Source organism: Diabrotica virgifera, chromosome 7, assembly GCF_917563875.1.
Source record: "Diabrotica virgifera virgifera chromosome 7, PGI_DIABVI_V3a".
Lineage (NCBI taxonomy): Eukaryota > Metazoa > Arthropoda > Insecta > Coleoptera > Chrysomelidae > Diabrotica > Diabrotica virgifera.
In genome coordinates, this window is record NC_065449.1 from 84,539,703 (window position 1) to 84,567,390 (window position 27,688).

The following is a 27,688-nucleotide window of genomic DNA, read 5'->3' on the forward strand; positions in this document are numbered from 1 at the left end:
GTTATTAGTTATATGTTCGATTTCTTGTTAGAAATAAAAAATTTTAGTAGTTCCAATGTGACACAAAATCTAGGCATGAGATAAAAATGTTTATTTGCAGACAGTGTATTTTTTTATTCTTCTTAATGGCGGTACGTGCTCGTTTTTTAATATTGTATTTAATTATAGAGTAATTTCCACATACTAACATATTTCTTTACTATATTACGAATATGAGTTCCAAATATCTTGACAAAATACATATTCAAAATTAAAGCCGCAATCTGAAACGCGTTTTCCGTTTTGTTGACGCGCTACTGTAGCCGCTTAAAAGTTCTCATTAGTCATTTTTAGCCCAGTAAATGAACGTGAAATACGGCGATACCGTATCATTTTTAGGGTCACCACCGAATTACATAAAAATTTGGGTGTAGGTTCTACCGACCCTCCACTTCAAAGTTGGCTTTGAACTTATGCCGTTGGTTGCTTTTAATTGGGGGGTGAAAGTCACCTTTTGTCGTCCAACTTGACTAATTCTAACCAACTTTTATTTTGTAGAGTTTTTTGACTTATTATTTATTTTGCTCAACAGGCCATGTAGGCCCTGGGCGTGAAAAACACAATTATATTTTTTTTACTATACATATCTACAATATACAATATTAATTTGTCTATTTAAAAAATACACCATATAAATGTATACATATATATATATATAGCTCTCATTTTACAATTCATGGCACATTCTTTTGTTACAATTTCTCTTGCGCTCTTCTTACCACTCCTCTCCATTCTTTTCTGTCTAATACCTTGGTTCCGTATACAGCTCTTCCAACTCTTTATTTGTCCTTCTTCTCCATCCCATTTGTGTATTTATGCCGCCGTAAATTGATCGGAGAATTTTCCTCTCCCATCTTTCTAATCTTTCTTCATCTGCCTTTCTTAAAACCCATAATTCAGCTCCATATACAACCGTAGCTCTAATCACTGTCTTGTAAATTCTTTCTTTTGTTTTTCTTGAAACAAACTTCGACTTCATTAAGGATCTCGGCATTCCGTATTTCTGGTTGCCTTTTGTAATTCTGGATTCTATTTCTTTATCTTCATGTCCATTTTCCTTTACTTTCACACCACGGTAAGTAAACTCTTCCACTCTGTCAAAACTGTATATGTAATCTTTCTCCCCTTGTATTTTTATAAACTCTTCATTGTCTTGCTGTGTATCACCCATTATCATGTATTTAGTTTTCTTTTCATTTATCTTTAGACCAAACCTATTTGCTTCTTTTTCTATCTTTTTCCACAATTATTTTCAATTTTTTCTTTGATTTTGCTAATATTGTTAGATCATCCGCAAAAGCAATACATTGATGTTCGTTTTTAAATACGGTTTCTTCCATTTTTATGCTACAATTCCTCATTATTACTTCAAGAACAAGATTGAACAACGTGGTTGACATCGGGTCACCCTGCCTGAGTCCTTGTTTGATTTCGAAGTCCTCTGAGATGTCTTTCCACACTGCTTCGCTTTTCGTTTTTGCCAACGTCATTTCAATCAAGCTAATCAATTTTTTGGGGATTTGTAGTTGTTTCAGAGCACGGTACATTTCTTTTCTATTTATTTTGACGTTTTTTGACTTATTTGAGTTATTTGCGAGTGAAAAAAAACTGTTTATTTTTCAACAAAAAGAACACGTTTTCAGGAGAGTTTTCGCAAATAACTCAAAAAGTGAGTATTTTAGAAAAGTAGCTTATAAAAAACGAAAAAAATGGTATATTCATGAAGTCTATAGACTCAGTAAAAGCAAAGTTGGAGCTCATGAAAATATGTTCTTATTCGTCAAATTCCAAATCGAATATGTCAACGTGAAATAACCAAAAGATTTAATACTTTTCGGAAAGAAATCTCATTAAAACTTTTTTTAAACTAAGCGAGTTACGCGCAAAATAAAGTTGACAACTCTTTTTTGGTAAAAAAAATCATGAAAATCTCCCCTTATTAGCACCCCAAATGAAATTAATCGTTACGGCTTTACCATTTACTTGGTTATTTACTGGGTTATTTGGATTTATTAGTTTTTTATAACGTTTTTTTAAATGTATATTTTAATCAAACTTTATTTTTCAGAGATTCAATGTTGCACTTACCAGAGCTATGAGTAAATTAATAATCATCGGATGCGCACAAGTTTTGGCTACGGACAGAAAATGGTTAAAATACATGGATCTATGTGATACTCTATCCACTTTCTGGGGAGTTCCAGTTCCTAGAAAGACTGATGCTGCTGTTAATCAAATCACTCAAAGTATTGGAGCCGTCCAAATAGATACCCAGTATCATCAATAAATTGTGCATTTGTAAAAATTATATTTTTTTAGTCTAAGTGAGAAAAACTGTTGTTCAAATATTATTTTTATCAATGAACGTTGACTTAACTATTACTTTCCTAAAAAGAATTTATGTAATATACTTCTCCAAGAAATTAACGCACCATCTTAAAACTAGGGTTATTTTTGATCTCTCGAATTTCCTAAACCCGTTGTCCGATTTAGGTGATTTGTTTAATATGTAGCCTTATTCTTTAATAATATCGCTGTAATAATATTGTTGCTAGACAAGTAAATTGTCATTGTATACCGGGTGTAGAAATCAAACTGTGATTTTTCTAGCATTTATAAAATACTGAAATTAAAACCCTACTATAGCTTCATGTTTCCTTAACAATTTGTTTTTTGATTCATTCGCTTATGTTGGTTAATAAAAAAGTTGGGTACTTTAACAACTGGCCTTATTTTTCATCAATAAGTATGGCAAACTTTAAGGGGTAGATGAAAAAATAATGACAGTTTGCTTTATAAACGTATATCCGCAAATGCTTCGTTTCCGAAATAGGGGGTGTTGAAATGTTTCTTGCAAACTGATGATTAATTTATTACTCTAAAACCGGTTGAGATATCGATGGCGTAAAGGCAGGACCTCATAACTGAAAAATTTGTATAAAATGAGTTACTTTGGTTTTCGCTTTATAATAAGTGTATCGGCACCTATTAAACAGCGGTTACAGCTCGGAAAGCCTTCTGGAAGCTTTCCGGAAATTTTTCCAGCTGTAACCGCTGTTTAATAGGTGCCGATACGCTTATTCTAAAGCGAAAACGGAAGTAACTCATTTTATACAAATTTTTCAGTTACGAGTTCCTGCCTTTCCGCCGTCGATATGCAAATTAAATTTGGCGGGTTTTAAGAGGTAGTTTGCTGATTTTTTGATATACAATTAGAAATTTAATATTCACGATTGGCGCACATGAGTCATATTACCAGTATGCGCGCCAATCGTGAATATTAAATTTCTAATTGTATGTCAAAAAATGCACAATAACTACCTCTTAAAACAATAGAACAATAAGTTTTAGAACAATAAATAAATCATCAGTTTGTAAGAAACATTTCAACGCCCCCTATCTCGGAAACGAAGCATTTGCGGAAATACGTTTATAAAGCAAACTGTCATTATTTTTTCATGTACCCCTTAAAGTTTGCCATACTTTTTTAAAAACACCCGGTATTGATGAAAAACGTGGCTAGTTGTTAAAGTACCTTGTTTATTAACCAAAATAAGCGAATGAATAAAAAAACATAATGTTAGGAAAACATGAGGCTATAGTTGGGTTTTAATTTGAGTTTTATAAATGCTAGAATATTCCACAGGGTGACGTTAACTTTTAGAAAAAAATCACAGTTTGATTGGTACACCCGGTATACAATGACAATTTACCTGTCTAGCAACAATATTAAACAATCACTTAAATATTAAAACTTTATATAACATATTAAAAAATCACTTAAATCGGACAACTGGTTTAGAAAATTCGAGAGATTAAAAAGGACAATTTTGTAAGGTGGTGCGTTAATTTCTTGGAGAAGTGTATGTATTTTAGAATTAAACTTAGACAATAGTAAATGACAATCAAACATTTTACGAAAGATGAAGAAAGATTCCTGAAAAATACATATAGTTAAAAGAAACAAATTTTAATGTGTACGATTTTTGTTTTGTTGATATATTAAAACTTCAGTATTATTGGTAGCTTAAAAAAATTCTAACAATATATACATTATCTTAAATCCACTTTGACTTACTAAAAATCCGAGAAATTCTTTCATATTTCTCGATATTTCTATATTGTTTCTATATTATTTTTAAAAGTGCACAGCGTGACAGAGATTTGTAAAATTTTTGTATAAGTCAATGTTGTTCTAAAAAGTACTTCTTTTAAATCAACATTTGGATCCACGAAATAAGTCATTTTAAGCCGTTTCAGTGAAATTAATCACACGGAAAAAATTTTATCGGAAAGAAAAAAATTGAAAAATCAATGTTTTTGTCTGTTGTTCGTCAATAGTTAGGTTCCGAAAAACAAGAAGAAAATATAAAGGGTGTCCAGAAACTATCCTGACAAAGAACGACCGGAGATTCCTCAGATAATTTTAAGACAATTTACCTTATTCACCTAGTCCGAAAATGCTTCCTAAGGTAGCTAGAGCTCTTTAGAGATGGCGTCTTGTAACTAGTTTTTCGTAAATACTTTCAGAACTTCTCTATTTAGAAAAACGAAAACTGGTGCGCATATTTATCTTCCAGAGATAAATTGATTCTATCAATTGCAAATTTCTAGTACCGCTCATAGGCGTCCATTTTGGGTAGAGCGACTGTTATTTTATCGCATAACTTTTTTGTCTTTAATTTTTAAGCATTTTCGACACTAGATTATTAAATTATGAGGTACACCAGTACTAAAAGTTACTACTTAGGCCCGCTTGCTCATTCGGAGTTCAACTCTAGTTCAGCGCCATTACCGCGTTCAAGGCATGAAGTGCGTACCACCGTACAATGCACTTCATGCCTTGAACTCGGTTATCGCGATGAACTAGAGTTGAACTCCGAATGAGCAAGTGGACCTTAGTCGGTAAAATAAACCATTTTTTCTGTATTTTTTTTTTTATTAAAAAAATAAAAAAATTTCAAATCGATTTTTTTAGAAAGCGGTGCATCGTATTAACTTCAAGCAAGAGTACCTTTTGGTATTAGAATATCTCACAATTTATTAATCCAATGTTAAAAAAGGTTAAAAGTTAAAGATTTAAAAGTATGGGAAAAAATATCCGTTGTCCTACACAAAACAGACGCCTATGACCAATATAAGAAATTCGTACCATGTTAACCAGGGAAATGTGTACCAGTTTTCGGTTTTCTAAATAGAAGAGTTCTGGAGGTATTTAAAAAAACTAATTACAAGGCGCCATCTTCAAGGAGCTCTAGCTCTCTTCGGAAGGATTTTCGAACTGGGAGAATTGGGTTTAAATGATCTTCGTTCGTCAGGAGAGTTTCTTGGCACCCTGTATTTACTTCTAAACTGTACAATCTAGTATGTTTTTAGGGTTTTCGTTGTAAATTGTCGGCATAATTCTTCAGATTATTTATAAATGTGTTCCTATTAACTATTATTTATAAATGTGTTCCTAAATATGATAACAATAATATACACTGCGATACAAAAAAATCGATCCACTAAAAATTTGGTCATTTGTGAAGTTCTAAATTCCTAAACCTGTTGTTCGATTTAAGCGATTTTTTTACCACGTTATAGCCTTATTCATTGACAATATCACTGTAATAATATTGTTGCTAGACAGTCAAACTGTCATTGTATACTGAGTGTACGAATCAAACTGTGTTTTTTTCTCAAAGTTCGCATCCCTTGTGGACTATTCTAGCACTTACAAAATACTGAAATTAAAACCTAACTATAGCCTCAGGTTTTCTTAACATTTTGTCGTTCGATTCATTCGCTTATGTTGAATAATAAAAAAGTTAGGTACTTTAACAACTGGCCATGTTCGTCATCAGTACAGGGTTTTTTTGGAATAAGTGCGGCAAACTTTAAGGGGTAATTTTACACATGAAAATAATGACAGTTTGCTTAATAATCATATGTCCGCAAACGCTTCGTTTCCGAGATACGGGATATTCAATATTTTTTTACAAACTGACAATTTATTTATTGCTTTAAAACCAGTTGAGATATGCAAATCAAATTTATTGGGTTTTAAGACGTAGTTATTGCACATTTTTTGACATACAATTAAGAATTTTATATTCACCATTGGCGTGCGTACGGGTAATATTACAATACCCGTTTGCGCGCCAATGGTGAATATAAAATTCTTAATTGTATGTCAAAAAATGTGCAATAACTACGTCTTAAAACCCACCAAATTTGATTTGCATAATCTCAAATAATATCTCAAGCAATAAATAAATCGTCAGTTTGTAAAAAAATATTGAACATCCCGTATCTCGGAATCGAAGTGTTTGCGGACATTATGATTATACAGCAAATTGTGATTATTTTCTCATGTAAAATTACCCCCTAAAGTTTGTCACACTTATTTAAAAACACCCTGTACTGATGACGAACATGGCCAGTTGTTAAAGTACCTAACTTTTTCATTATCCAATATAAGCGAATTAATCGAAAGACAAAATGTTAAGAAAACCTGGGGCTATAGATAGGTTTTAATTTCAGTATTTTATAAATGCTAGAATAGTCCACAGGGTGATGCGAACTTTGAGAAAAAGGCACAGTTTAATTCGTACACCCGGTATAGTTTGACTGTCTAGCAACAATATTATTACAGCGATATTGTCAATGAATAAGGCTATAATGTGGTAAAAAAATCAATTAAATCCAACAACAGGTTTAGGAAATTCGAAACTTCAAAAATCACCAAATTTTTAGTGGATCTATTTTTTTGCACCGCAGTATAGTATTATGCCAGCGAACTGCCAGTCACCGCTTCATCGTTTCAATTTTTATGTAGGATTTTCTAAAGGTTTTTTTTTTTTTTTTTTTTTTTAATTAGAAAAATATGTCGCATCCACCAAAAGGTTATTAGCGACGGAACAAAATATAAATAACAAAATTAAACAATTACAGATTGTACAAAATGTTTCTGGATCTGAGATAATTAACTATATTATCGTCACAGGAACAGTTTTGACCTAGAGCCTGTGGTAGAGCGTTTGGGATCTTGTAGCGCTGTCTTTCTTGGTCATATTTACTACATATTGTTAAAAAGTGTTCGCCTGTTAATCGGACGTTACACTGATCACATATAGGTGGATTTTTCTTTGTGAATAGGTAAGAGTGCGTTAATCTTATATGACCCAGACGTAAACAAACGCGTAACCACAATTTGTTCCCGTCTATTGCGTGACGACGGGAGCCACTGAGACACATTATTTTTAATTTTATTTAGCTTGGAATTAGTTTGAAACCACTCATTTCGCCACAAAAACAACACTTTATTTTTAAAATAAGATTTTAAGTCACTGGAAACACACTTGTCTATCGGCCCTGAAAAATCACTTAAAATTGCCTCTTGTGCCGTCCTGTCACCTTCTTCATTTCCTATTATTCCGACGTGTGAGGGAACCCATAAAAATTGGACGCTTCTTCCATGTTCATGAGCTTGGGAAAGCTGGTATTGTAGCAACTTTTCAAAAGGATGTTTCGGAAAAATATGTATTAATGAGTTTAGAGAGCTAAGGGAATCTGTTATGATCAGGGCTTTTGTGAGTGTAAACTCGTTAAGAAGTTTCACAGCGCGGTATATGGCGTAGAGTTCAGCTGAATATGTGTTACATGCTGGGGGTAAACAAGTGAAATGTTTTGAATTGTACAACTGATTGGTCTTTAAGTTTGTCTCCTGTAGACAAATAATATCTGGAGAATATTCAGATAAAAGAAGCTGTAGCATAGGGAGACGATGGAAAAATCTATCAATGTTCCATTGAAGTATCGCGTTGAATGTTGTTAACAGATTCGGAGTTAGATGATACTGAACAATTGTCTACAGAAGAGTCACTGTCTAAGTCAGAAATCTCATTCCCTAAATAGTTGTGTAGTTTCTTTTGAAGTTTTGTAAACTTGGTTTTTGTAGATCTATCATTTGCATATTGATAGCTGCTTTGTAAAAGATAGAGTAAACCAGCCATATCAGTTGTAAATGTTTTAACGACGCTAATAGTGTCGGGGGAGCCTTGGACATTATCAATAAGTAAAGACAATTGGTGGTAATTTAAAACGAATGGTGGGGTATGATTATCTATAAAATTTTCAAGAGTTACCCGTGTAGATGGGACTTTAGATGAGCGCGGTTTTTTTGGTTTAGATGATTTGGGTTTTGCAAACAGATTTTGTGATGAAATTGCTGAGTCTGAAGGAGGCGTATCGATCTCACCAATACTGCGTTTTATGGAAGAACTTGCGTTTTCGCAAGTGCTATTAGAGTTTTCACTTAGATGCTGTGGCTTTATTACATTTGGAGGTACTGGAGCAAACTCATTGGTAGTGGCAGAAGTCGAGCTTGAGGTTTTATTTGTAAGATTGGTTGAAATGGTTGTTTCAGAAAATTGTGGTGATGTATCAGTTTTATTAGAGTTTTCTGCAGTTGTATCTAATGGAAAAGGTGCTGATAGATTGGAGGGTCTTGCCTCCGAAGTTTGTGAAAACGGTATTGCCGCTGAATGAGGTTGATTGAAAGTGTTGCTATGAGTAGGAGTATTAGTAATTTTTTGGTCGTGAAGATTTGTAGGTGTAGGTGATATGCTCGGATATGATAATGGATAACTTGATGACTGCTGAGTGTTTGGTACCTTGTGTAATATACTTGTTGGATCTGTTGGATTTGGTACTTCATTGTTTAACTCAATATGAGTTGATTCCGTTACTGAACTGTTATTGCATTGGGATGATATGTGTCCTGTATTTTTGCAAATAAAGCAGGTGAGTGTACCTTGTGACAAAAATATGCGGTGAGGTGTTTGGTCAAAATTTATTAGAATAGAATCTGGAATTGCTGATGTTATAGGGCTTACATAAACTTGCCTCCGAAAACTCAGTATGTGACTATATTCGGGAAGAGTGGAGCTAATTTTCAGAAATGTTATTGGGGAAATAAGCTTTAAACCGATATTCTGTAATTCTTCAACTAATACTTGATGAGGAATTGACGGGCATACACCAGACAAGACTAGTCTTTCTGCTGGAGAGACAAGTCTCCGTGCTGTTACAACTTCGCCGAGTACTTTTATAGAGCCATGTTGTGTCATGAAATTATCTACTACGGTTTTGTTTGCTAAATACATGCAGATTCTATTATGAGATAATCTAGATGAAAATATAATATTTTTTGGGTTGATGATTGTGCCCAAAGGAATTAAATAATCCTGCAGTTTAGCATTATCGATACAACTAAATACAATTGCTTGGGTCTTACTCGGAAAAGACTGTGAAGCGGCTGAAGCATAACTGTTTGTGATATTTGAACGTTGATTTACTGGACTGGTTAGATCGGAAGGTGTGTTTACATTGTGTGAAGACATTTTAAGCTGCGGTGGTGAAAGCTTAAGTCCGACTCTGGTAAGTGACAAACCAACCGCATGCTAGCTAACCTCACAAAATGATTGTACGTTGGTGTATTTTTCTTATTTGACGTTTTCTTTTCACAATAATAAACTAATAATTACGTATAGATGACTTACGTAGTAGTATCTAGTAGATAAACACTTTAGTTTTAAAAAACTATTTAATAATACCACTTGTTTTTAGTAAAAACTAGGAGTACAATATCACTACAACTTTACCATAACTTGCCAGGGCCGGTCTCTCCTCTAAAGGTTTTTGTTATGACTAAACCTGACTGAAATTATGGATAGGTTTTTTAAATACTTAATTAATTTTATTTATTTATATCACACAATAAATGAAGAATCATCTCAGTGTAGTCACTACAAAATAACGAAGTATAATATAGAATTACCAAATTACTTCTGGATTTCAGTGTGAAACACACAATTATTTAAACGAACTTACTAAATGAATTCATCAAACTATTAACAATTAGGGTTAGATCAATGTCTTCTTCTTTTTCTTGTAGGAAATGGTCCTACAAGAAGAAGTTTATTCTACCATGTCGGTTCTTGGGATGGTAGTGTCCAGCTGTCATATCTTCATGACTTGTTCTATGTGTCCTTAGTCATTAGTTTACGTTAAATTAAATTAAAAAATAACTTGGCGACTTTCCTTGCCGCTGTTCTTTTGATAGCAAGCTAAAAAACTCGACCGGATGGCCTTTTAACTTGTGTTGAACTTTTTTCTTAGCGGTAATACTAAAAATTTCTTGTAATTTTTGAAAAACACAAGTCGTTGATAATAGATCCAATTGGGATCTCTGTGATCTTGCCTGCAACTGGTTTCCATAGAATAGATCATTAGGCAAACTTAAGATAGTCGGGTGGTTTCTGTAATTTTGGATAAACATAGTTATGCAATTCTGATTAATTTGCATATATAGATCCGTTTTCATCATTCTTTTTAAAAGCGATATACCTAAAAAAATATGAAATGCCAAACTATCCATTATTAAATATTACTGCTATGTTTCGACGAGTTTTATTTGTTTTTTTTTTATTAATAGTTTAAAATTAATTATTTCCAATATAAAGTAGTATTTAATGAATAAAATTAATTATAATAATTTTTTTCACAAAACAGTCAGGTTTGTGATCGTTAAAGTGATATTTTAAAAGTAATTAACGTGAATGAAATATAAAAACAACAAATACCATTTTGTATTAGACTGCCTTCAGGCTTGTTCATAGATCAAGCAAGCAAGCATAGTGATTTAACCCAGCCTGAGAGACTTGCTCACCCCTAGAGAATGACATTCGGGTGATACAATTCATTGGGGCGAGTAGGATTAACTCCCGTAAACAGGAATCACTCCACCCCGCTTCAATGCTCCAGACCATCCACTTACCCCCCGATAGCACTCTGATGCGCTATAGGGGCTCTCAATCAGCAAAGTGCTTATCATATGGGAGTCTTGGGTACACGGACTCCCATATGAAATCCTACCCCGATCAATGCAGGCCAGCGTGAGGCGCTCTATTCCCGCTATCTCTAGTGACTTATCTTCGATCTGTTTTGCTTGCTCGAGCGCCGAGTCCCCGCTCTGGGCTATGTCCACTTCGGTGACTCGGCGCTCGAGGATGTGGGCCCCTCGTGCCCGTTTGTTGGGTTTTGTTCCTAATATTTTTTTTGTGGCTTTCGCCTATTGTTAATATTTTATTGATTTGTTTAGTGGCTGAAGCCGTTTTTAAGTTTTTTGTATATTTTTTTTGAGGGATGTCTGAAACGTATAAAAATCAACATTAATAAATATAATGAGATGCCAAAGGTGAGCAAGTTGTCTTCTTTTGATAGAGCTACAATTATCTAGCCTTTATTATATATTTACTAATATTTGCTGTTTGGGTCTCCTGTGTTTCCATCTATGGTACACATCATACCTTAATATCTCTTGCAGGATCCGGTTTGGGTGGTCTTCTAACTCGGCAAATTTTGTTCTGGCTTTTTCCTCCATAATATCCAGTACTCTTATTTGTTTTAGGTCTCTAAATAAGAACCGTTCGGCGACGTATCTGGGCACGTTTGCAACTTCTCTGAGGCAGTTGTTGTGTGCCGCTTGTATCTTCTTTTTGTTACTTTGACTTGTGTGACCCCATGCAAGAGATGCGTATGTAATTATTGGCAGTATAATGCTGTTTATCAGTTTTAATTTTGTTTTCATAGCTAATTTGCTTCTTCTTCCTGTGAGTCCTCTTATTGCCGCTCTGGCCGCTGCTGTTTTCTGGACTGTTGCGTTGACATGTGATGTGAATGTTAGACCTTGGTCCATTGTGACACCTAAATATTTAACTTCGTTTTGCCATTCGATAGGTCTGTCTTGCAATGTTAGCTGTTCTTCTGGGTTATCTCTTCTGTTTTTGAAGATAACCGCTTGGATCTTATCTGGATTTATTGCTATTTTCCATTGGATACTCCATTCTGCTATTGTATCCAATGCCGTCTGTAGATTTCTTACAGTTATATCTAGGTTCACGTGTTTTGCAGCAATTGCAGTGTCGTCTGCATAAAGGCTGATCAATGTTCCGGGTGTTCTTGGAACATCTGCTGTATATATGCTATACAGAAGGGGTGATAAAACTGCCCCCTGTGGTACTCCAGCTTCCGGCATTCCGTGTTCTGATAGAACTGGTCCTATCCGGACCCCGAACTTCCGGTCGCTTAGGTACGAGGAGATGAGTTTCGTCATGGCCCCGCTGTATCCATAATCTCTCATTTTGTATATCAGTCCTTCATGCCACACTCTGTCCATATCTGTTCATAGATCAGAATTACATCCATTATTATCTACTATTTGCTTTTTCCAAAAATTACAATAAATTTATATAGACCACTCATCAACGGTAAAAAACTGTAAAACCGTGGAATTTTGAGAATCAACACTGATTTTAATGAAAATTTGGGTTTAAGCTCGGTTGACCCTTTCTTCAAAATCTACCAGGACACGCGCCAACTCGTAACTTTTAATGACAAAAATTTTCAAATCAAAATGTGCACCGGCCAATTCGTAACTTTTCTATTACCTGACCTGCCAACTCGAAACTTTTTTCAGGTGAATTCGAAACCATTGATTAAATCTAGTACCTATAAAAAATACCAAAAATTGAAATATCTTAATAAAATAATTGAAACAATATTATAGTATTATAGTCTGTTCGCTAAACTCAGACGCAACTTTCTAGATATTTTAGTCGGTAATTTTGCCAATTTTAGTAAAATTTGCAAAAAATAATTACTAAATAGTTAATAATCACTAAATAGTTAGTAATTTTGCCAGTTTTTGCAAAATAGTCAAAAAACAAAAAAACTATCGACTAAAATATCTAGCCAGTTGCGTCTGAGTTTAGCGAACCGACTATAACACGTGTTATAAATAGGTTTGTTCTAGCATGTAGTTTTGTATGGTTTGACACTAAATTATTGTACTGCTTTATTGCGCATGTTCCATCCACAAACTGTTAACAAACTGTTTTTTGCTAGAACGCTTTTTTATCGGAGTAAAATACCAACGTCAAATTGTTGGTTTTTATTTACAATTTTGAGGTTAGATTAGAAATTCATTTTTTTTTATAAGTATCCAAATTTTCAAGATTTATGCTGAATATTAAAAATTATTATTATAAACGTAAATAATGTTAAGTAACATAGTCAAAACCTATTACTTTCATTTACAATTTGTAAACGTCAAACAAATAATTCCACTGCGCAACGCACAAACTTAAAATCCGGACAAAATCCGCAAACTCTTTTGACCGTTTGACGCCAATTTCCAAATCAAAATTTACTGTCGTTAGAACGCCCGACCAGTAGTTTCAAACTAGTAATCTGTTTGCTTGAACGCCATCAAACAAATGCGCATGTTCCTGATGGTTTCAAACCGTTTGAAACTGACGCTAGAACAAACCTATTATTATTTCCATCAAGTATAGCTTTTTGCCTTAATAGCCAAACACGAGTTTGGTTTTTATCAAGTAATTGTAAATTTCTGTAATATCTAGATGTTTAGCAGTGATAAATTATTTAAATCCATCTGATAATTTAAAAGCAAAGAGATTTTCCATATGTTTATTTCAAGTCTAAAAGATTACATATACCTTTATTTAGTTACGAATTCACCGGTAGTTGATCGGTTACCGAAAAATTACCTGAGGGTCAGAGTTACCAATTGGCCTGTAATTAGGATGGGGGATTAAAATAGTTACGAATTCACCGGGACCCATCTACCATATGAAGAAACGGGCTTTTGCCCTGGGAGTGAAAACAACCCCATTTAGGGGATGAAAATTTTTCAATCAATATAACTATGGAAATCGATAGAGTGACCAATTTTGTTCTATAATTTTTTTTTTGCAAAATTGATACTCTCTAAGTTATTATCGAATGAAAGTATGCATTTGTCATTGAGAAAACTCCTTTTTATAACCGTTTTTCATGAATAACTTTTATAGAAAAATAAATAAATTTTAATTTTATAGAAAAAATCATTAAAAACAAAATTGTGACTAATAAAAAAACAAAGAGATTTGCAATGGAGTAATATATATGTAAACCTAATAACGACTGAGTTATTGCTCTTTATATTTGAATATCTGAAATTTTTTTTCATATCACACTTCAATAAATCTAAATACTTTTAGATTTATTTAAGGAAAATGCACTTTTTTTAATTATAAAAATGTCATTTTTGCTTTAATCAACTACTTTTTCTAAATTAAGCATTTCAAACCGGTCAAATTGCATGGATCGTATCAAATATACCTAAATAACTTCAAGTGGGAAGTTATTTATTTCTATTAGGATTGCAATGGCTATGGTTTAATTTTTACATTTCAAAAAAAAGCAGAGAGCGACTTTATTTTCGTCATAAGTCAGTCAGTTCGTATGCAAAAAACTTTTATCGGACCTTATTTGAAAGGTTTATCGCTTTAAAAGATGTCTTGCAAGTTTTTCCAAAAAATTGCACCACATTTGAGTTATTTGAGATTGACGGTTCTCCATTCCAATGTTCTCCAAAAATAACCATCCCAGAGGTCTTTCCGACGGGAATCTCTTTGTTTTTTTTTATTAGCTACAATTTTATCTTACTGATTTTTTCTATAAAATTACATTTTTTTTAAAGTTATTCATGAAAAACAGTTAAAAAACGTAAGTTTTTTCAATAAAAAATGCATAGTTTTAATCGCTAATAACTTGGAAAGTATCAACTTTGCAAAAAAAAATTGATAGAATAAAATTTACTCAGAATTGGTCAGCCTATCGACTTCCATAGTTATTTTGATTGAACAAATTTTCATCCCCTAGATGGGGTTGTTTTCACCCCCAGGGCAAAAGCCCGGTTCGGCGTAGATCTTGACAAAGGGTGCAATTACTACCTAAATCCAAATGTTCAAGGAAATCAACCTTGATTCTCAAAATTCCCGAGAAAATGGCTGTTGATTGGACTAATAGAATTAGTATTATATTATTTTTGCTGTGCGTTCATTCATAAATTATGTGTTTGGAAAACTTATTTCAATAATAAATAAATGTTACTTATTTTAAAATTTTTATAAAATTGCATTCTTCTTACATTCAGTGTTTTCTGTTAAGGCTGGTGATCAACATGGCTATTTGCAATTTCGAAATTGATACACGGATTAACCATTCAGGAAGGTTTCGCAGCCAAGAAATTCTTCTGCATCACACGCTTCTTCGTCCTCTAGAGACGTGGCCAAGAAACTCAAATTTTCTCTTCTTTATAATAAATCCAATTTCAGGTGCAATGTTCATTGTTTCTATGGTATGTTTTTAAACCAAGAGAAGTAATTCAAATTTACCGCCCGTAATGCTTGTTTGTAATTGACCCAACCTGAGTCAAGCTTACTCCACTGTTATGAAATTTTGACACTAATGGAATTTATGAAATTTTGATACTACTGGCATTTCATAGGTTAATTAAGTTATATCAGCGATTTGTTGTTTTCTGCGTTATTCCTTTAATTTTTAGATTTTTAGTCTACTTTCATACTGGTAGCACGAGATAAAAAAAGACTAGAAGAGGCACTTTTAACCCTTGCAAGAGAAGCAAAGACGAGAGGATTAATATAATCAATCAGAATAAAACAAAATACCTTATAAGCACAAGAGACAATGTAAACAGAATAACAGAAATAAAGATAGGTGAACATACATTCCAGAGAGTAGATTACTTCAAATACCTGGGGGTGATGGTGGACGGCAAAAACGGAAGGAGTATAGAGATAAACGAAAGAATTAAAGCAGGTAATAGAGTATATTGGCAATATCACCGACTACTCAAGGACAAAAACCTGAGCAAAAAAACAAAATCAAAAATATATACAGCAGCAATTAGACCAGTGATAACCTATGGAGCAGAAGTAATGTGCCTTACGAAAAAAGACGAAGAAAAGTTAAGAATATTTGAGAGAAAAATTTTGAGAAGAATACATGGCCCAGTGAAGACAGAAACAGGGGAATATAGAAAGCTGATGAAACATGAAATAATAAGTATAACTGAAGGAGAAGATATAGTAAAATTCATTGAAGCACAAAGACTCAGATGGTTTGGGCACACACAAAGAAGAGGGGTAGAAGAACTGATCAGGAAGATAATGAACTGGAGACCAGTAACAAACAGACCAAGAGGAAGACCAAAAATAAGATGGGAAGGTCAACTGCTAGACGATATATCAAAGATGGAAATTGCAAACTGGAGAGAAAAGATTCAGGACCGGAGTGAGTGGAAGAAGATAGTAGAGCAGACAAAAAAACATCACAACCTATGAACGATGACCTATAGGAAACTGCGGACTAATCCATCGCGTGAAATGGATTAAAAGAGCTCATAGTATTTGAGCGACCTATACTCTAACAAGAGTGAACGTACTACCAAATATATAGTCTACTTTCATATAAAAACGGTTGTTTTTAGAACTCTTTAGCCACGTATTAGTACATAAAATATAATATGTATGGATTACCGTCGAATGCCGATATGATCAATGAAAAAAGATATATTCGGTGATTTTTCTAGTGACTTCTTGGGTGTGAATCTGTCTTCTTAGTTTACTCCTGATTTAAAAACAAACCCAGCACTGCCTTATTTGTGACTATCCGTCCAAAAATCGCTGAGTCAAAAATCTTTTTAAGGAGTTCCTTATTTAGTGTGCAGATTTCCACATCGTATAGTATTATGTAAAACACAATACCTAGCCACTCTAATTCTTCCAATCATAGAAATTCCGGTCCTCTGACTTCGAGTGTTATTCTTGTACATTTGGCCCCTGTATAATCGTGATATTGGAACATTTTGATAATCAATGTTTGGTTTTTGTAAGATTTCCAGTAGCTTTTCGTGCTTAACATTTTCAGAGACCTTAGTATAGTCAAATGTTTATTTACAATTTTTATTTACAAATTCAATCAAAATTAATAAATATTCACTTCCGTTAGTCATCAGTGTTCATCATTTTTCAATTAAAGAAGTCTGCAGCAGTAAGTTTATTTTATAATTAATAAGGTGTGGTACGAATTTTGGTGTTACGTTTCCGACAAAGACTCTTGTCAGAATATTGACAAGTTGTATGAACAGAACTACTTTTTGGAACAAAAATGACTTGTTAATTTCTATAATTTTGTATTTGATCACGTGTGATAAAAATTAGTGGGAAAAATTGTATCTATCAGGATTGACAATCAAACATGACAATAATGAAGTATTTTTAAGTTTATGTGATCGTTGTGTGGTAAAAGATGATTCTCATATTGGTAACATTTAGTTTATGCATTATTGTAATAATTATTGTAATATTGGGAAAAGTTTGAACTAAAAATATATAAAATATTTTCATAGTCTTAGGATATACTGTTTGTTGTGCTTCTTAGTTGCTGTCAGTCACGGTACACATTGTAATATATTATTAATAAATACAAATTAAAGAGAAGATCCCAGTGATTGGCTGTATACCATAGTTAAGAACTTCGGTTTTTAAAATGCTATATAACTTTTATTAAAAAGCTTTAAAAAAACTCATCCAAATAGATTATAAAAACAGCAGAACGTTTTTGATCTAGTCAAATCATCTTCAGTGACCTAGAATGAAGTATCTGCACGTTAAATGAATGCAAAAGGGTTAAATTGAGACTGTCAATAAAAAAGAACAAATTATTTGCCACATTTGTTCCTTTTGCATTCATTTAACGTGAAAATACTTCATTCTAGGTCACTGAAGATCATCTGACTAGATCTAAAACGTTCTAATGTTTTTATAATCCATTTTGGATGACTTTTTTTTAAGTTTTTTAATAAAAATTATATACCATTTTACAAACCGAAGTTTTTTACTTCTATGTAAGTTTATTAATAAATGTATAATACAGTGTGTTCAAAAAGTCGTTCCATAGTGATATATACAATGAAACTCCTTGGTCTAATCATGTTTCCCATCACACTAACATTTTCTTTCTGAAAGAAGTAGTGAACCTGGATATTGCATATTCAAGTTATCGATGGATTTTTGATGGTTTGATATATGGTTGCTTTCACTGTCAAGTCACAGAAGAAAAGGTCAAGTGGTGATAGTTCAGGCGATCACGGATGTCAAGAGTCACTATTAAATTATGTGAGTGCTAAAAGCGTCTGGAGCATTTCTGTTGCTGGTCTAATATTCTGGAATTTTCCAGTTGGAAAAGAATTTATTACATTCTTCTTTGCGCCGTCACCTTTCGGAGGTTGGCGATCTAAATGGCAATTGTGGCTTTGGAAACTGCTACAAGAAAGATTTTTGCAGGTGAACGAGCGACTTTTTGAACGCAAAACACCGTAAATATAAAACATTATCATCGTACAATTGAATGCAGAATCTTCGGATTCTGCAGAAGTCCGGAAGCATCATCTGTTTATTCTGTGTGATAATACAAAGTAGGAAAGAATGGTACAATGACATAAATATATCTTTAGATTAGACTAACACCTTTTCTACTAGTGATTATTGGTGCCTCAATTATAACCTAAATTGTAAATGTAACTTGTATAGAAATTGAATATAAGACTGTTTTTACTCTTCGTATCCATCAGTTTTAGAATCTATTCCCTATTAAACCAGGTGATTTACACTCAGGTAATGGGCAAAACTAAAATTTTGCAGACTTTTCGACTTTCAGATATGGACAAAACACATGTTGTCAAAAACAAATTGTTAACATAAGTTATAGTAAGGTCATGTTATCCATCCTGCAATAAGGTTATCCGTCAAGGAGAATAAAAAAGTAAGATACCAATCCACTGTTTTAAATTTATCAAACTCTCTATTCTTCGTTTATATTAGCTACTATGATGAGACGCTTGCCTGTAAAATGTTTTCGTTTTTCTGTGGGGGTCCATTTTAACACTTCTTCTTTCTTCCGTTCATCTTACGTGCCCGTACCATACTAGCTGTTGTCTTTCGGTGGCATCTATGACTGTTCTTTCTATTCCCATTTGTTGTCTAATGCCGTCGTTTCTTATGTGTTCTAGTCTAGATCTTCTTGATTACTTCCGCCAAAAATGACTGTTAGTGGCTAGTAAAATTATTTAGTGTTGTACTTCTTGGTTAATTGCCAGGCTTCAGTTCTGTAGGTTAAAACTGATTTTAATATTGTGTTGTAAATTCGTTTCTTATTTCTGTTCTTTTATTGTTTTGTCACGTTACTGAATTCAGGGCTCCTATCACCTATCTTCCTGTTAGTATAATTTCTTCAATATTTTCTTCTTCCTGTACTCATTAGTTTTATTCCCAGATATTAGATATACATATATTCATTGCAGCTTATAATTGTCTCCTGTTCCAGCTTCAGGTTCTCCATTCCTTCTCTTCCTACGCATCGAGATTGTTTTTTTGTTGTTTACATGATTTTACATGCATTTTTTATGATAAGGCATAATAATTTTTCAAGCTTTATTTATAACTTTTTACAAGACATTATACAATGTCCATTGTGGAAGTCGAAACAATATTAACAATTTTATGTTACACAGAAGATTTTAAAACTGAAATACCAAAGTTTTTAAGGCGGTGATATACATTATTCGTAAATATTATTAATGTAGGAATTGTTCTAAAGCTAATTTCTTGTGGTATCTTAATGCAATTTACTATTTTTATTGTGAATAAGCCATACGTCTACTTTAAAATAAGTTTATATTGTCGTTTTTATTTCTACTTCGGAAATTTTGAGAAAGATTTCCGAAGTGGAAATTGAAACGTCAAAATAAACTTATTTTAAAGTAAAATTGTGGCTTATTCCCAATAAAAATAGTAGATTGATTATGCGAATTCTTAACTTAAGATCTACAGAAACACTTATGTAAATAGAGGTGTTATGTTACCTTATGATTTATTTAAAACTCTTTGTGTTCTTGGTCTGTTAAGAGTAAAACAATTTTTTTAAGTAAAAGTTGGTTTGAAGAGATTAGACTCACGTAAATCAATGGCTGAATTGTTGTTTAGAGTTTTGAAATTACCCATTCCCTCCTCATTTGCCAGCATATTAAGACTAATACTTCCCTAAGATATTTATAATTTTCGTGTTTTGACTTCTACCCTCTTCCATTGAATTGGGGCAATTTTGGCAATGTTTTTCCTCCATCTTGCTCTTGGTTCCATCCGGTTTTTTTACACAAATTTACGTATTCTGTGACGATCTCTATATTTTCTTGCAAAAAATTGCAAGCAATTCTACTTGTTCATTGACGGATAGCCAATAGATATATATCTCTATAGATATCTCAAGTATTCAACTGGTGAATGCAGAGGTTTAATCGGTCATGAAAGTTGGCACAAAAAAAACTAGAAGTCATCTACTTCATTGATTTTTTGCATTACAATAAAAAAGTTGACAATGTTTATATAAGTAACTATCAGCCAAACCCCCCCCCCCCCCCAATCCCACTTCAACCTACACGAACAAAATAAATAAACACATCACTGAACTAAAAAACAATAAAATCATTGATGAGAAACTAGCCAAAACCCTCCATAATTATAATGGCGCTGCCCCCAGATTCTATTGTCTTCCTAAAATCCACAAGCCCCAACTAAGTATGCGTCCTATATTATCTTCAATAAATGCTCCTAATACCAATCTAGCCCAATTCTTAACGGACATTCTCTCAAAAGCATACAATTACAAGAATGACATCAACATAACTGACTCTTTCCAGTTCAGTGATTTTATCAATAATTATCAGTTACCAGGAGAATATGTACTAGTAAGTTTTGACGTGGTATCTTTGTTTTCTAATCTTCCATTCTCCAGCGTTGTCAGTTCACTCCGGAACCATTGGAACGAAATCCAACCCCACAGTCCAGTATCTTGGGAAATTTTCGCTGAATTATTAAAACTGACATTTGACACCAACTATTTAATATTCGATGACAAATTCTATCGTCAAATTTTTGGAACTCCCATGGGATCCTCGATCTCCCCCATTTTAGTCAATTTCGTACTCGACGACCTTATCAAGGAGAGTATCACTAAGTTAGATTTCCAAGTTCCCTTTGTGAAGCGTTATGTCGACGACTTAATCCTTGCTACACCACCTGATAAGATTTTGAGCACCTTATCAGTTTTCAATAGCTGCGATACACACCTTCAATTTACATGTGAATTGGAGGTGGATAATAGCATACCTTTTTTAGATATGCGAATCATACGCACACAGGACAACACTTTGGGTACTACATGGTACAGGAAAGAAATGGCAAGCAACCGTTTCTTAAATTACCATTCTGCACACCCAACGAGATACAAACATAACCTTGTACAAGCTCTAAGTCTTAGAGTACATACGCTGACACATACGCTGTATAAAGCTGAATCTCTGGATCTACTCAAGTCCATTCTTATTAATAATTCCTATCCCATATCCATCATTAACAAATACCTTTTTTCTAAAAGCTACGGCCATTCCATTTCTGAAGCACCTAACGGTGAAATATTAGCCTCCATTTCTAACAGCATTCAGATGAACAGCTCCCCGATAACCCCAGAAAGAGCCACAAAATATGCTTCTCTCCCCTATTTTCCACAAATTACGAACAAACTTACCAAACTATTCAAAAACTTACCTGTCAAAATAGCTCTAAAAAACACCAAAACCGTCGGAAAGTTATTCTCTAAGTCCAAATCTCCACTGACCCCGTTAGAACACACCAATGTGGTCTATCACATACCTTGTGCAGAGTGTAACTCCTGCTATATAGGTCAGACCAGCCGTTCGCTTCTTGGTCGGTTAACTTCGCATAAAAGCGATATTAGACTTTCTAAGCCTTCCTGTGCCCTAGCACAACACGCCATTTCCACAAAACATCAGATAGACTTCACAAAAGTCAAAATACTTGCCAAACAACAAAATTATCATAAACGCTCATTCCTTGAAATGTGTCAGATCCTCAGACACCCCTCTGCTCTCAATAAACGAACTGACATCGACAATTTGAGCCAGGTATACCACTCTCTCATCATACATAATAAATAACATCACATAATATAAGTGTGAATGTAGTATGTATATGTATGTGGGTATATGTGTGTATATGTGTATACATGGGTATATGTGTATATATGTGTATATTTGTATATCAATTGCCACCGCTCCAACCATAGAATTTTTCTCCTAATCCTTGTTCGCGCATTGATCTTCTAACTCCTCATCGAGATTTCTTTGTTCCTCTTCGTTCCCTGTGGTGTAGAGGTATCCATTTTGCTACTTTTGTTGGTAGTCGTTCTTCTGGCATTCCTTGAACATGCCCATACCATGTAAGATGGTTTCTCTCTATGCAGCCAGTCACAGTTCCTTAGACCCATTTCTTCCTCATTGTGTGGTTTGAACCCTATCATGTTTCTTTTCTAGTCGATCTTCTTAACGCATCCATTTCTGTGGCTTCCATTATCCGTATTGATATCCTTTAAGACGCCACATTTCAGATCCGTACATCAGTGTGTTTTACCATTGTCATTATTCCCAATGTTGTCCTATTTCAGTACTCCATAATTCCATTTAGAGGTTTATCATGTAATATCCATCATTAACATTGCGTTAGATTACCATATATATTAATATCATTAATATATTCAACCCATATTCCCATTTAAAGAAATCAAATATTTCCGTCATATAGATCTTCCGACCGACTAACTATTCAACGACCCCTGTAAAAGTTTAAAATCGCATTTCCACAAATCGACCACCCAGCGGATGCAAATCACATGTGTTCTGAGGGGGTGTGGAAAAAAAACAGGCATCAAGTTCAGTAACTGTTCTCACTTTGGTAAATAAACATCTCAATGAAGCCAGCCGTCAAATTTAAATGGCTGGATTATCGAGTTTATTATGAACATTATTAGTGCACGGTTCTCATTAATGTTTGAGTTTATTTCTATGTTGAGTAAATCTACAATTTATATTATAACATCAAATAATAAACTACATATTGTTCTTGTAAGTATATTATAACAGGTTAGATGTACTTATATAAACATTGTCAACTTTTTTATTGTAGTGAACTGATGATGCTTTAAAACAATAAAGCGAAACGTATTCAAAAAATCAATGAAGTAGCTGACTTCTAGTTTTTTTTGTGCCAACTTTCATGACCGATTAAACCTCTGCATTCACCAGTTGAATACTTGAAATTTAAATTGACGGTCGTATGCTTTACAATCTCTATAGATATCTAGATAATATCTTTATGGAAGGTTGCCCCTCCATCTTTTGCGCGATACTTCTTCTATCGATTGGTGATTTAATCTCTTGCTATTTTAACCACATGTTCTCCCCTTATGTGATTATTCCATTCTTTTTTCTGTTTAGTCTTCATTCGTTTATACACTGTACGTTACATTGGCTTCTAATGTCTTCATTCCTTTTTAAGATCTCTCAGCGTATTTCCTGTAATTCTTCTCAATACTCTCATCTCTGTCGATTCTAATAGTCTTTGTGTTGTGGCTGTATCGGGTCTTGTTTCTGATGCATATGTCATTGTTAGTAGCCCGATCAAAGAACAATCTGACCCCAAAAAAATAAAAAAAAGTTTACAATTCTACATCCCCCCATTTTACAAAAATCTTTACAAAATTTTACAAAAATGGAGGGGAGTACCCCCTCTCGAAGATGAAAAAAATACATTCAAAATAAGACCGGAATTGGATAAAATGACTAATTCTAAACAACTTATCTTCTATAGAATTTTTTCACTATGTCAATACTTTGCGAGTTATTTATATAACCTGAAATGTATTTAAATAACTCGAAAAGTATATGTTGAACAAAATATATGTTTAACAAAACAAAACTTGTTTTTGGACGGTTTTTCGGAGATAACTCAAAAAGTAAGTATTTTAGCGAAAAAAATATTCTTAGCAAAAATATAGCCCATAAAAAATTGAAAAAAATGGTGTATACGTGAGGTCTGTAGACATAGTAGAAGCAGAGTTGCAGCTAATTAAAAGTAGGTTCTTCTTCGTCAAATTCCAAATCGAATATTTCAATGTAGAATAACCCAAAAACGGAGCACTTTTAGGGGAAAATTCATTTTAACTTTTTGAAAATGTTTAAAAAATTTTTATTTTTGTTTTTTAAAAAAACCTGTAATATTAAAAGTAAGTGAATTACGCTCAAAATATTGTTGGTACCTTCTATTTTTTGGTAAAAAATCGCGAAAATCACCCCCTAATTAGCATCACGTATAAATTTTAACATTACCACTTCACAAGTTACTTTGTCTATGTATTATTTATATGATCTGTAAGTTTCATCGGTTCAAAGCGCTTCGTTTTGAAAAAGCTGTAGTTAAAATGGCTTGAACGAGTAACTAATCACGAGTTTTGTCTAACAAGAAGACAAAAAATCAAAAATATTCAGAAAAGCAAAACGTACATTTTATGACTCTTTGAGATTTTTGGTATTCCTAGTTGTTTTTAAGTTAATTCCATAAACAATTACGATTTTTTTCAAAATAAAAAAAATGTTTTATTTTAAACCCAATTTTTTTCACTGCGCACTTTTAACCAATGAAACTTATAGATAATATAAATAATACATAAGTAAAGTAACTTGTAAAGCGGTAACGATTAATTTTATTTAAGAAGCTAATTAAGGGGTGATTTTCGCCATTTTTTTACCAAAAAATAAAAGGGACCAACAATATTTTGAGCGTAACTCACTTACTTTTAATGTTAGAAATTTTTTTTTAAAACAAAAATAAACCTTTTCTTAAACACTTTAAAAAAGTTGTAATTAATTTTCCCTGAAAAGTGCTCCGTTTTTTTGGTTATTTCGCATTGAAATATTCGATTTGGAATTTTACGAAGAACCTACATTTCATTAGCTGCAACTCTGCTTCTACTGTGTCTGCAGACCTCACGCATACACCAATTTTTTTCAATTTTTTTTAAGCTATATTTTTACTAAGAATATTTTTTTCGCTAAAATACTTACTTTTGGAGTTATCTCAGAAAAGCCGTCCAAAAACATTTTTTTTTTTTGGTTAGAAATGAACACATTCATTCGCAAATAACTTGAAAATTATCGACTTAGTAAAAAAACTCTATAGAAGAAAAGTTACTTAGAATTAGTCATTTTATCCAATTCCGGACTTATTTTGAACGTATATTTTAACACCCCCGAGAAAATATTTTTCACTCCGTATTTTCCAATTTTTTTAAAATGGAGGGGATGTAGAATTGTAAACTTTTTCTTATATGATAATAGACAATTTCAACTACCTATTCCCAAATTTTCATCCTTCCTTTATTTTTTGGGAGGTTTTCGTAAAATTTTGCGTTCCCTGATCGGGCTATAGTCTTAAACTGACTTTATAAATTCTTCTTTATAGATTCTTCATCTCAGTTGTCCATGTTCTTTTTTATTCATAGTTATTCCATGGTTCCATTATTTCTTTCCACCAGTGGTATGAGATAAATTAACTATTTTTGACTATTTACAAGAACGGAGATTGCAAAACGTAGATTGTTTATTTTTTGGCCATTTATTGAGATACCCTTTTCCCATTATGCGTCAATATATGCGCCCCATTGGTGTTAAATAATTGTGGAGGCAGTATACATCTTTGTCTGACACCTTGTTCTGGATGGAATTCATTTGACAGTGTGTCAAGAACTTTATTTATTCCAGTATTGTGTTCGTATAGTTCAGTTATAAGTGAAATTAAGTGTTATGGTACGCCTCTACCTCTTTTAGTATCTGCCACAAGTGTTGCCATTTCACACTGTCAAACGCTTTGCGATAGTCTATAAAACAAATGTATAGTGAGATATTGAATTCCCTACATTTTTCTATTATTTGCTCTTGGGGTTATATATTACAATTTGGCCTTGGGGTTCTTTTTGTATGAAAAATTTCTGTCTCTCATCGATGATCTGAAATTTAGCTGGATTTTAACTTTATTATTTAACTGGCATGTGAGATAAGGGAGATGGTTCTATAGTTGTCGCATTTATGGAAGCTGCCTTTTTTACAATTTGTATTGTCGTTATTGTTGATTTTGTCCAGTCGTCAGGCCATTACTTGGAATGTCATATTTTTTTACAGAGCATGTGAAGCAATTTTATTCCGATTTCTTCTGTGTCTTTGAGCATCTCTGCTGATATAATATCTGGATCTCATTAAATATTACAAAAACTGAAAGCTCATAAATAAACAACAATCAATAAATGCCTTATACAGTACATAAATCGTTCGGCTGGACATAGGGATTATACATTGAGAGAATTGTGGCAACTGCCGTAACCTGTGTTAGTTGAAGCTTCTGTTCGAGTACGAGTTTTTGGTGCAATAGAGCTGTTAGAACGAATAGAATGAGTGAATTTTGAAGCAAGGCTGTCCATAAATAAATCGAAAACAAAGTTTCTTATTAATGAGTTAATAACTTTACTTTAATTTTTGAAATATTTATTTTTAAAAACTAATTTCAAAACTAAACAGTTTTCCCATTCCCTAGACCAAAAATATTTAGCTACTACATTGTAATATTTGGACGTTTATTTATGTCAGAGTTGTAAATTTTGAGGTTAATGCCCCTTAATGCTAACAACCATATTGTCATCGAGAGAGCTCAGTTGCCACAATTATCTCAATATAATACAATGTATGTATTTATGAATCTAAATATGTACAATGTATGTTCCCTATGTCCAGCTGAACGATTTACGTACTGTACATATGACATCGGTAACAAAATCTTAAAAAGTACAATTATTGTATTAACCAGGATACACATTTAGAGTAACGAGGATGTGATAGTTGTATTTAAGAAATTACCGTTAAGTTTTAAAGACTTCTTGTCTTCTTTTTTTAAAGTTCACCTCTACATACATTTATTAACTTACAAAAAATCAGATACTTTTAGGAAAGACCTGCGATATGTGTTAAGTTTAAATATTTTACGATTAGATTAGGTTAAGTTCTGTGTTACTTAAATTCATCGAGTGCAATAAGTATTGTATGTAAAATGTAAACAGTATTTTATATTATAATTGTAAAATATCAAATTTGAGTGCCTTTACCATTTTATTGCGCACATAAAATAGCACAATTTTTGGAAACAATATTTTTGTGTTGTATTAGTTTTTTATTATAGATTTTAATAAACAACTGTTAAATATCTATTTCGTTGTGTAAATTATTATTACCCCAGGGAACGAAACCGAAAAAAGTGGCCGCTATTTTTTAACTTTAATATCTAGGGGAAGTCCATAAAAAATCATCCACCATCTCGTAGGTATCGACATTTTTACTGCGTTTTACTACATTTTCAGCCATTTCAATATTGTGAAAAAACTACACTTGTAGATGAAAATATTCGATAGATGACTTTCTTGAAAATAATTGCTCTTTAACATGAGATTTTCTAAATTAAAAAATGTTTATAATCGTATAAAAGTTACAAGAATAAAAAACCGCTGAACGCCTTAAAAATGAGTGGAGCATACAATATTCCAGCTACAAAAGATCTTATATGAATATTACGTGGCGCGAAAATGTATTTTCATTTTGATGTAAAAACAAAATTCTAGTTTTATTTTAAAAGATTTTTCCGTAATTGCTAAATTTGAAGCAAACGCGTCACAAAAGAGTAACTTTGATACAGTTTGAATTTTGAAACTCTTTTGTGGCGCG

At 33.0% G+C, this 27,688-nt stretch overlaps 1 protein-coding gene across 1 annotated transcript in view; it reads left to right on the forward strand.

Annotated features, from left to right (window-relative positions):
* The window catches only part of LOC114325757 (putative helicase mov-10-B.1), a 181,567-nt gene extending 154,390 nt beyond the window's left edge, over window positions 1-27,177 (forward strand). The window contains exons 18-19 of the mRNA XM_050655359.1: window positions 2,108-6,871; window positions 9,720-27,177. Of these exons, the coding sequence (XP_050511316.1) occupies window positions 2,108-2,326 (219 nt within the window). The 3' untranslated portion in view covers window positions 2,327-6,871; window positions 9,720-27,177. The remainder of the gene's footprint in view (window positions 1-2,107; window positions 6,872-9,719) is intronic.
* The last annotated feature ends 511 nt before the right edge of the window (window positions 27,178-27,688 follow it).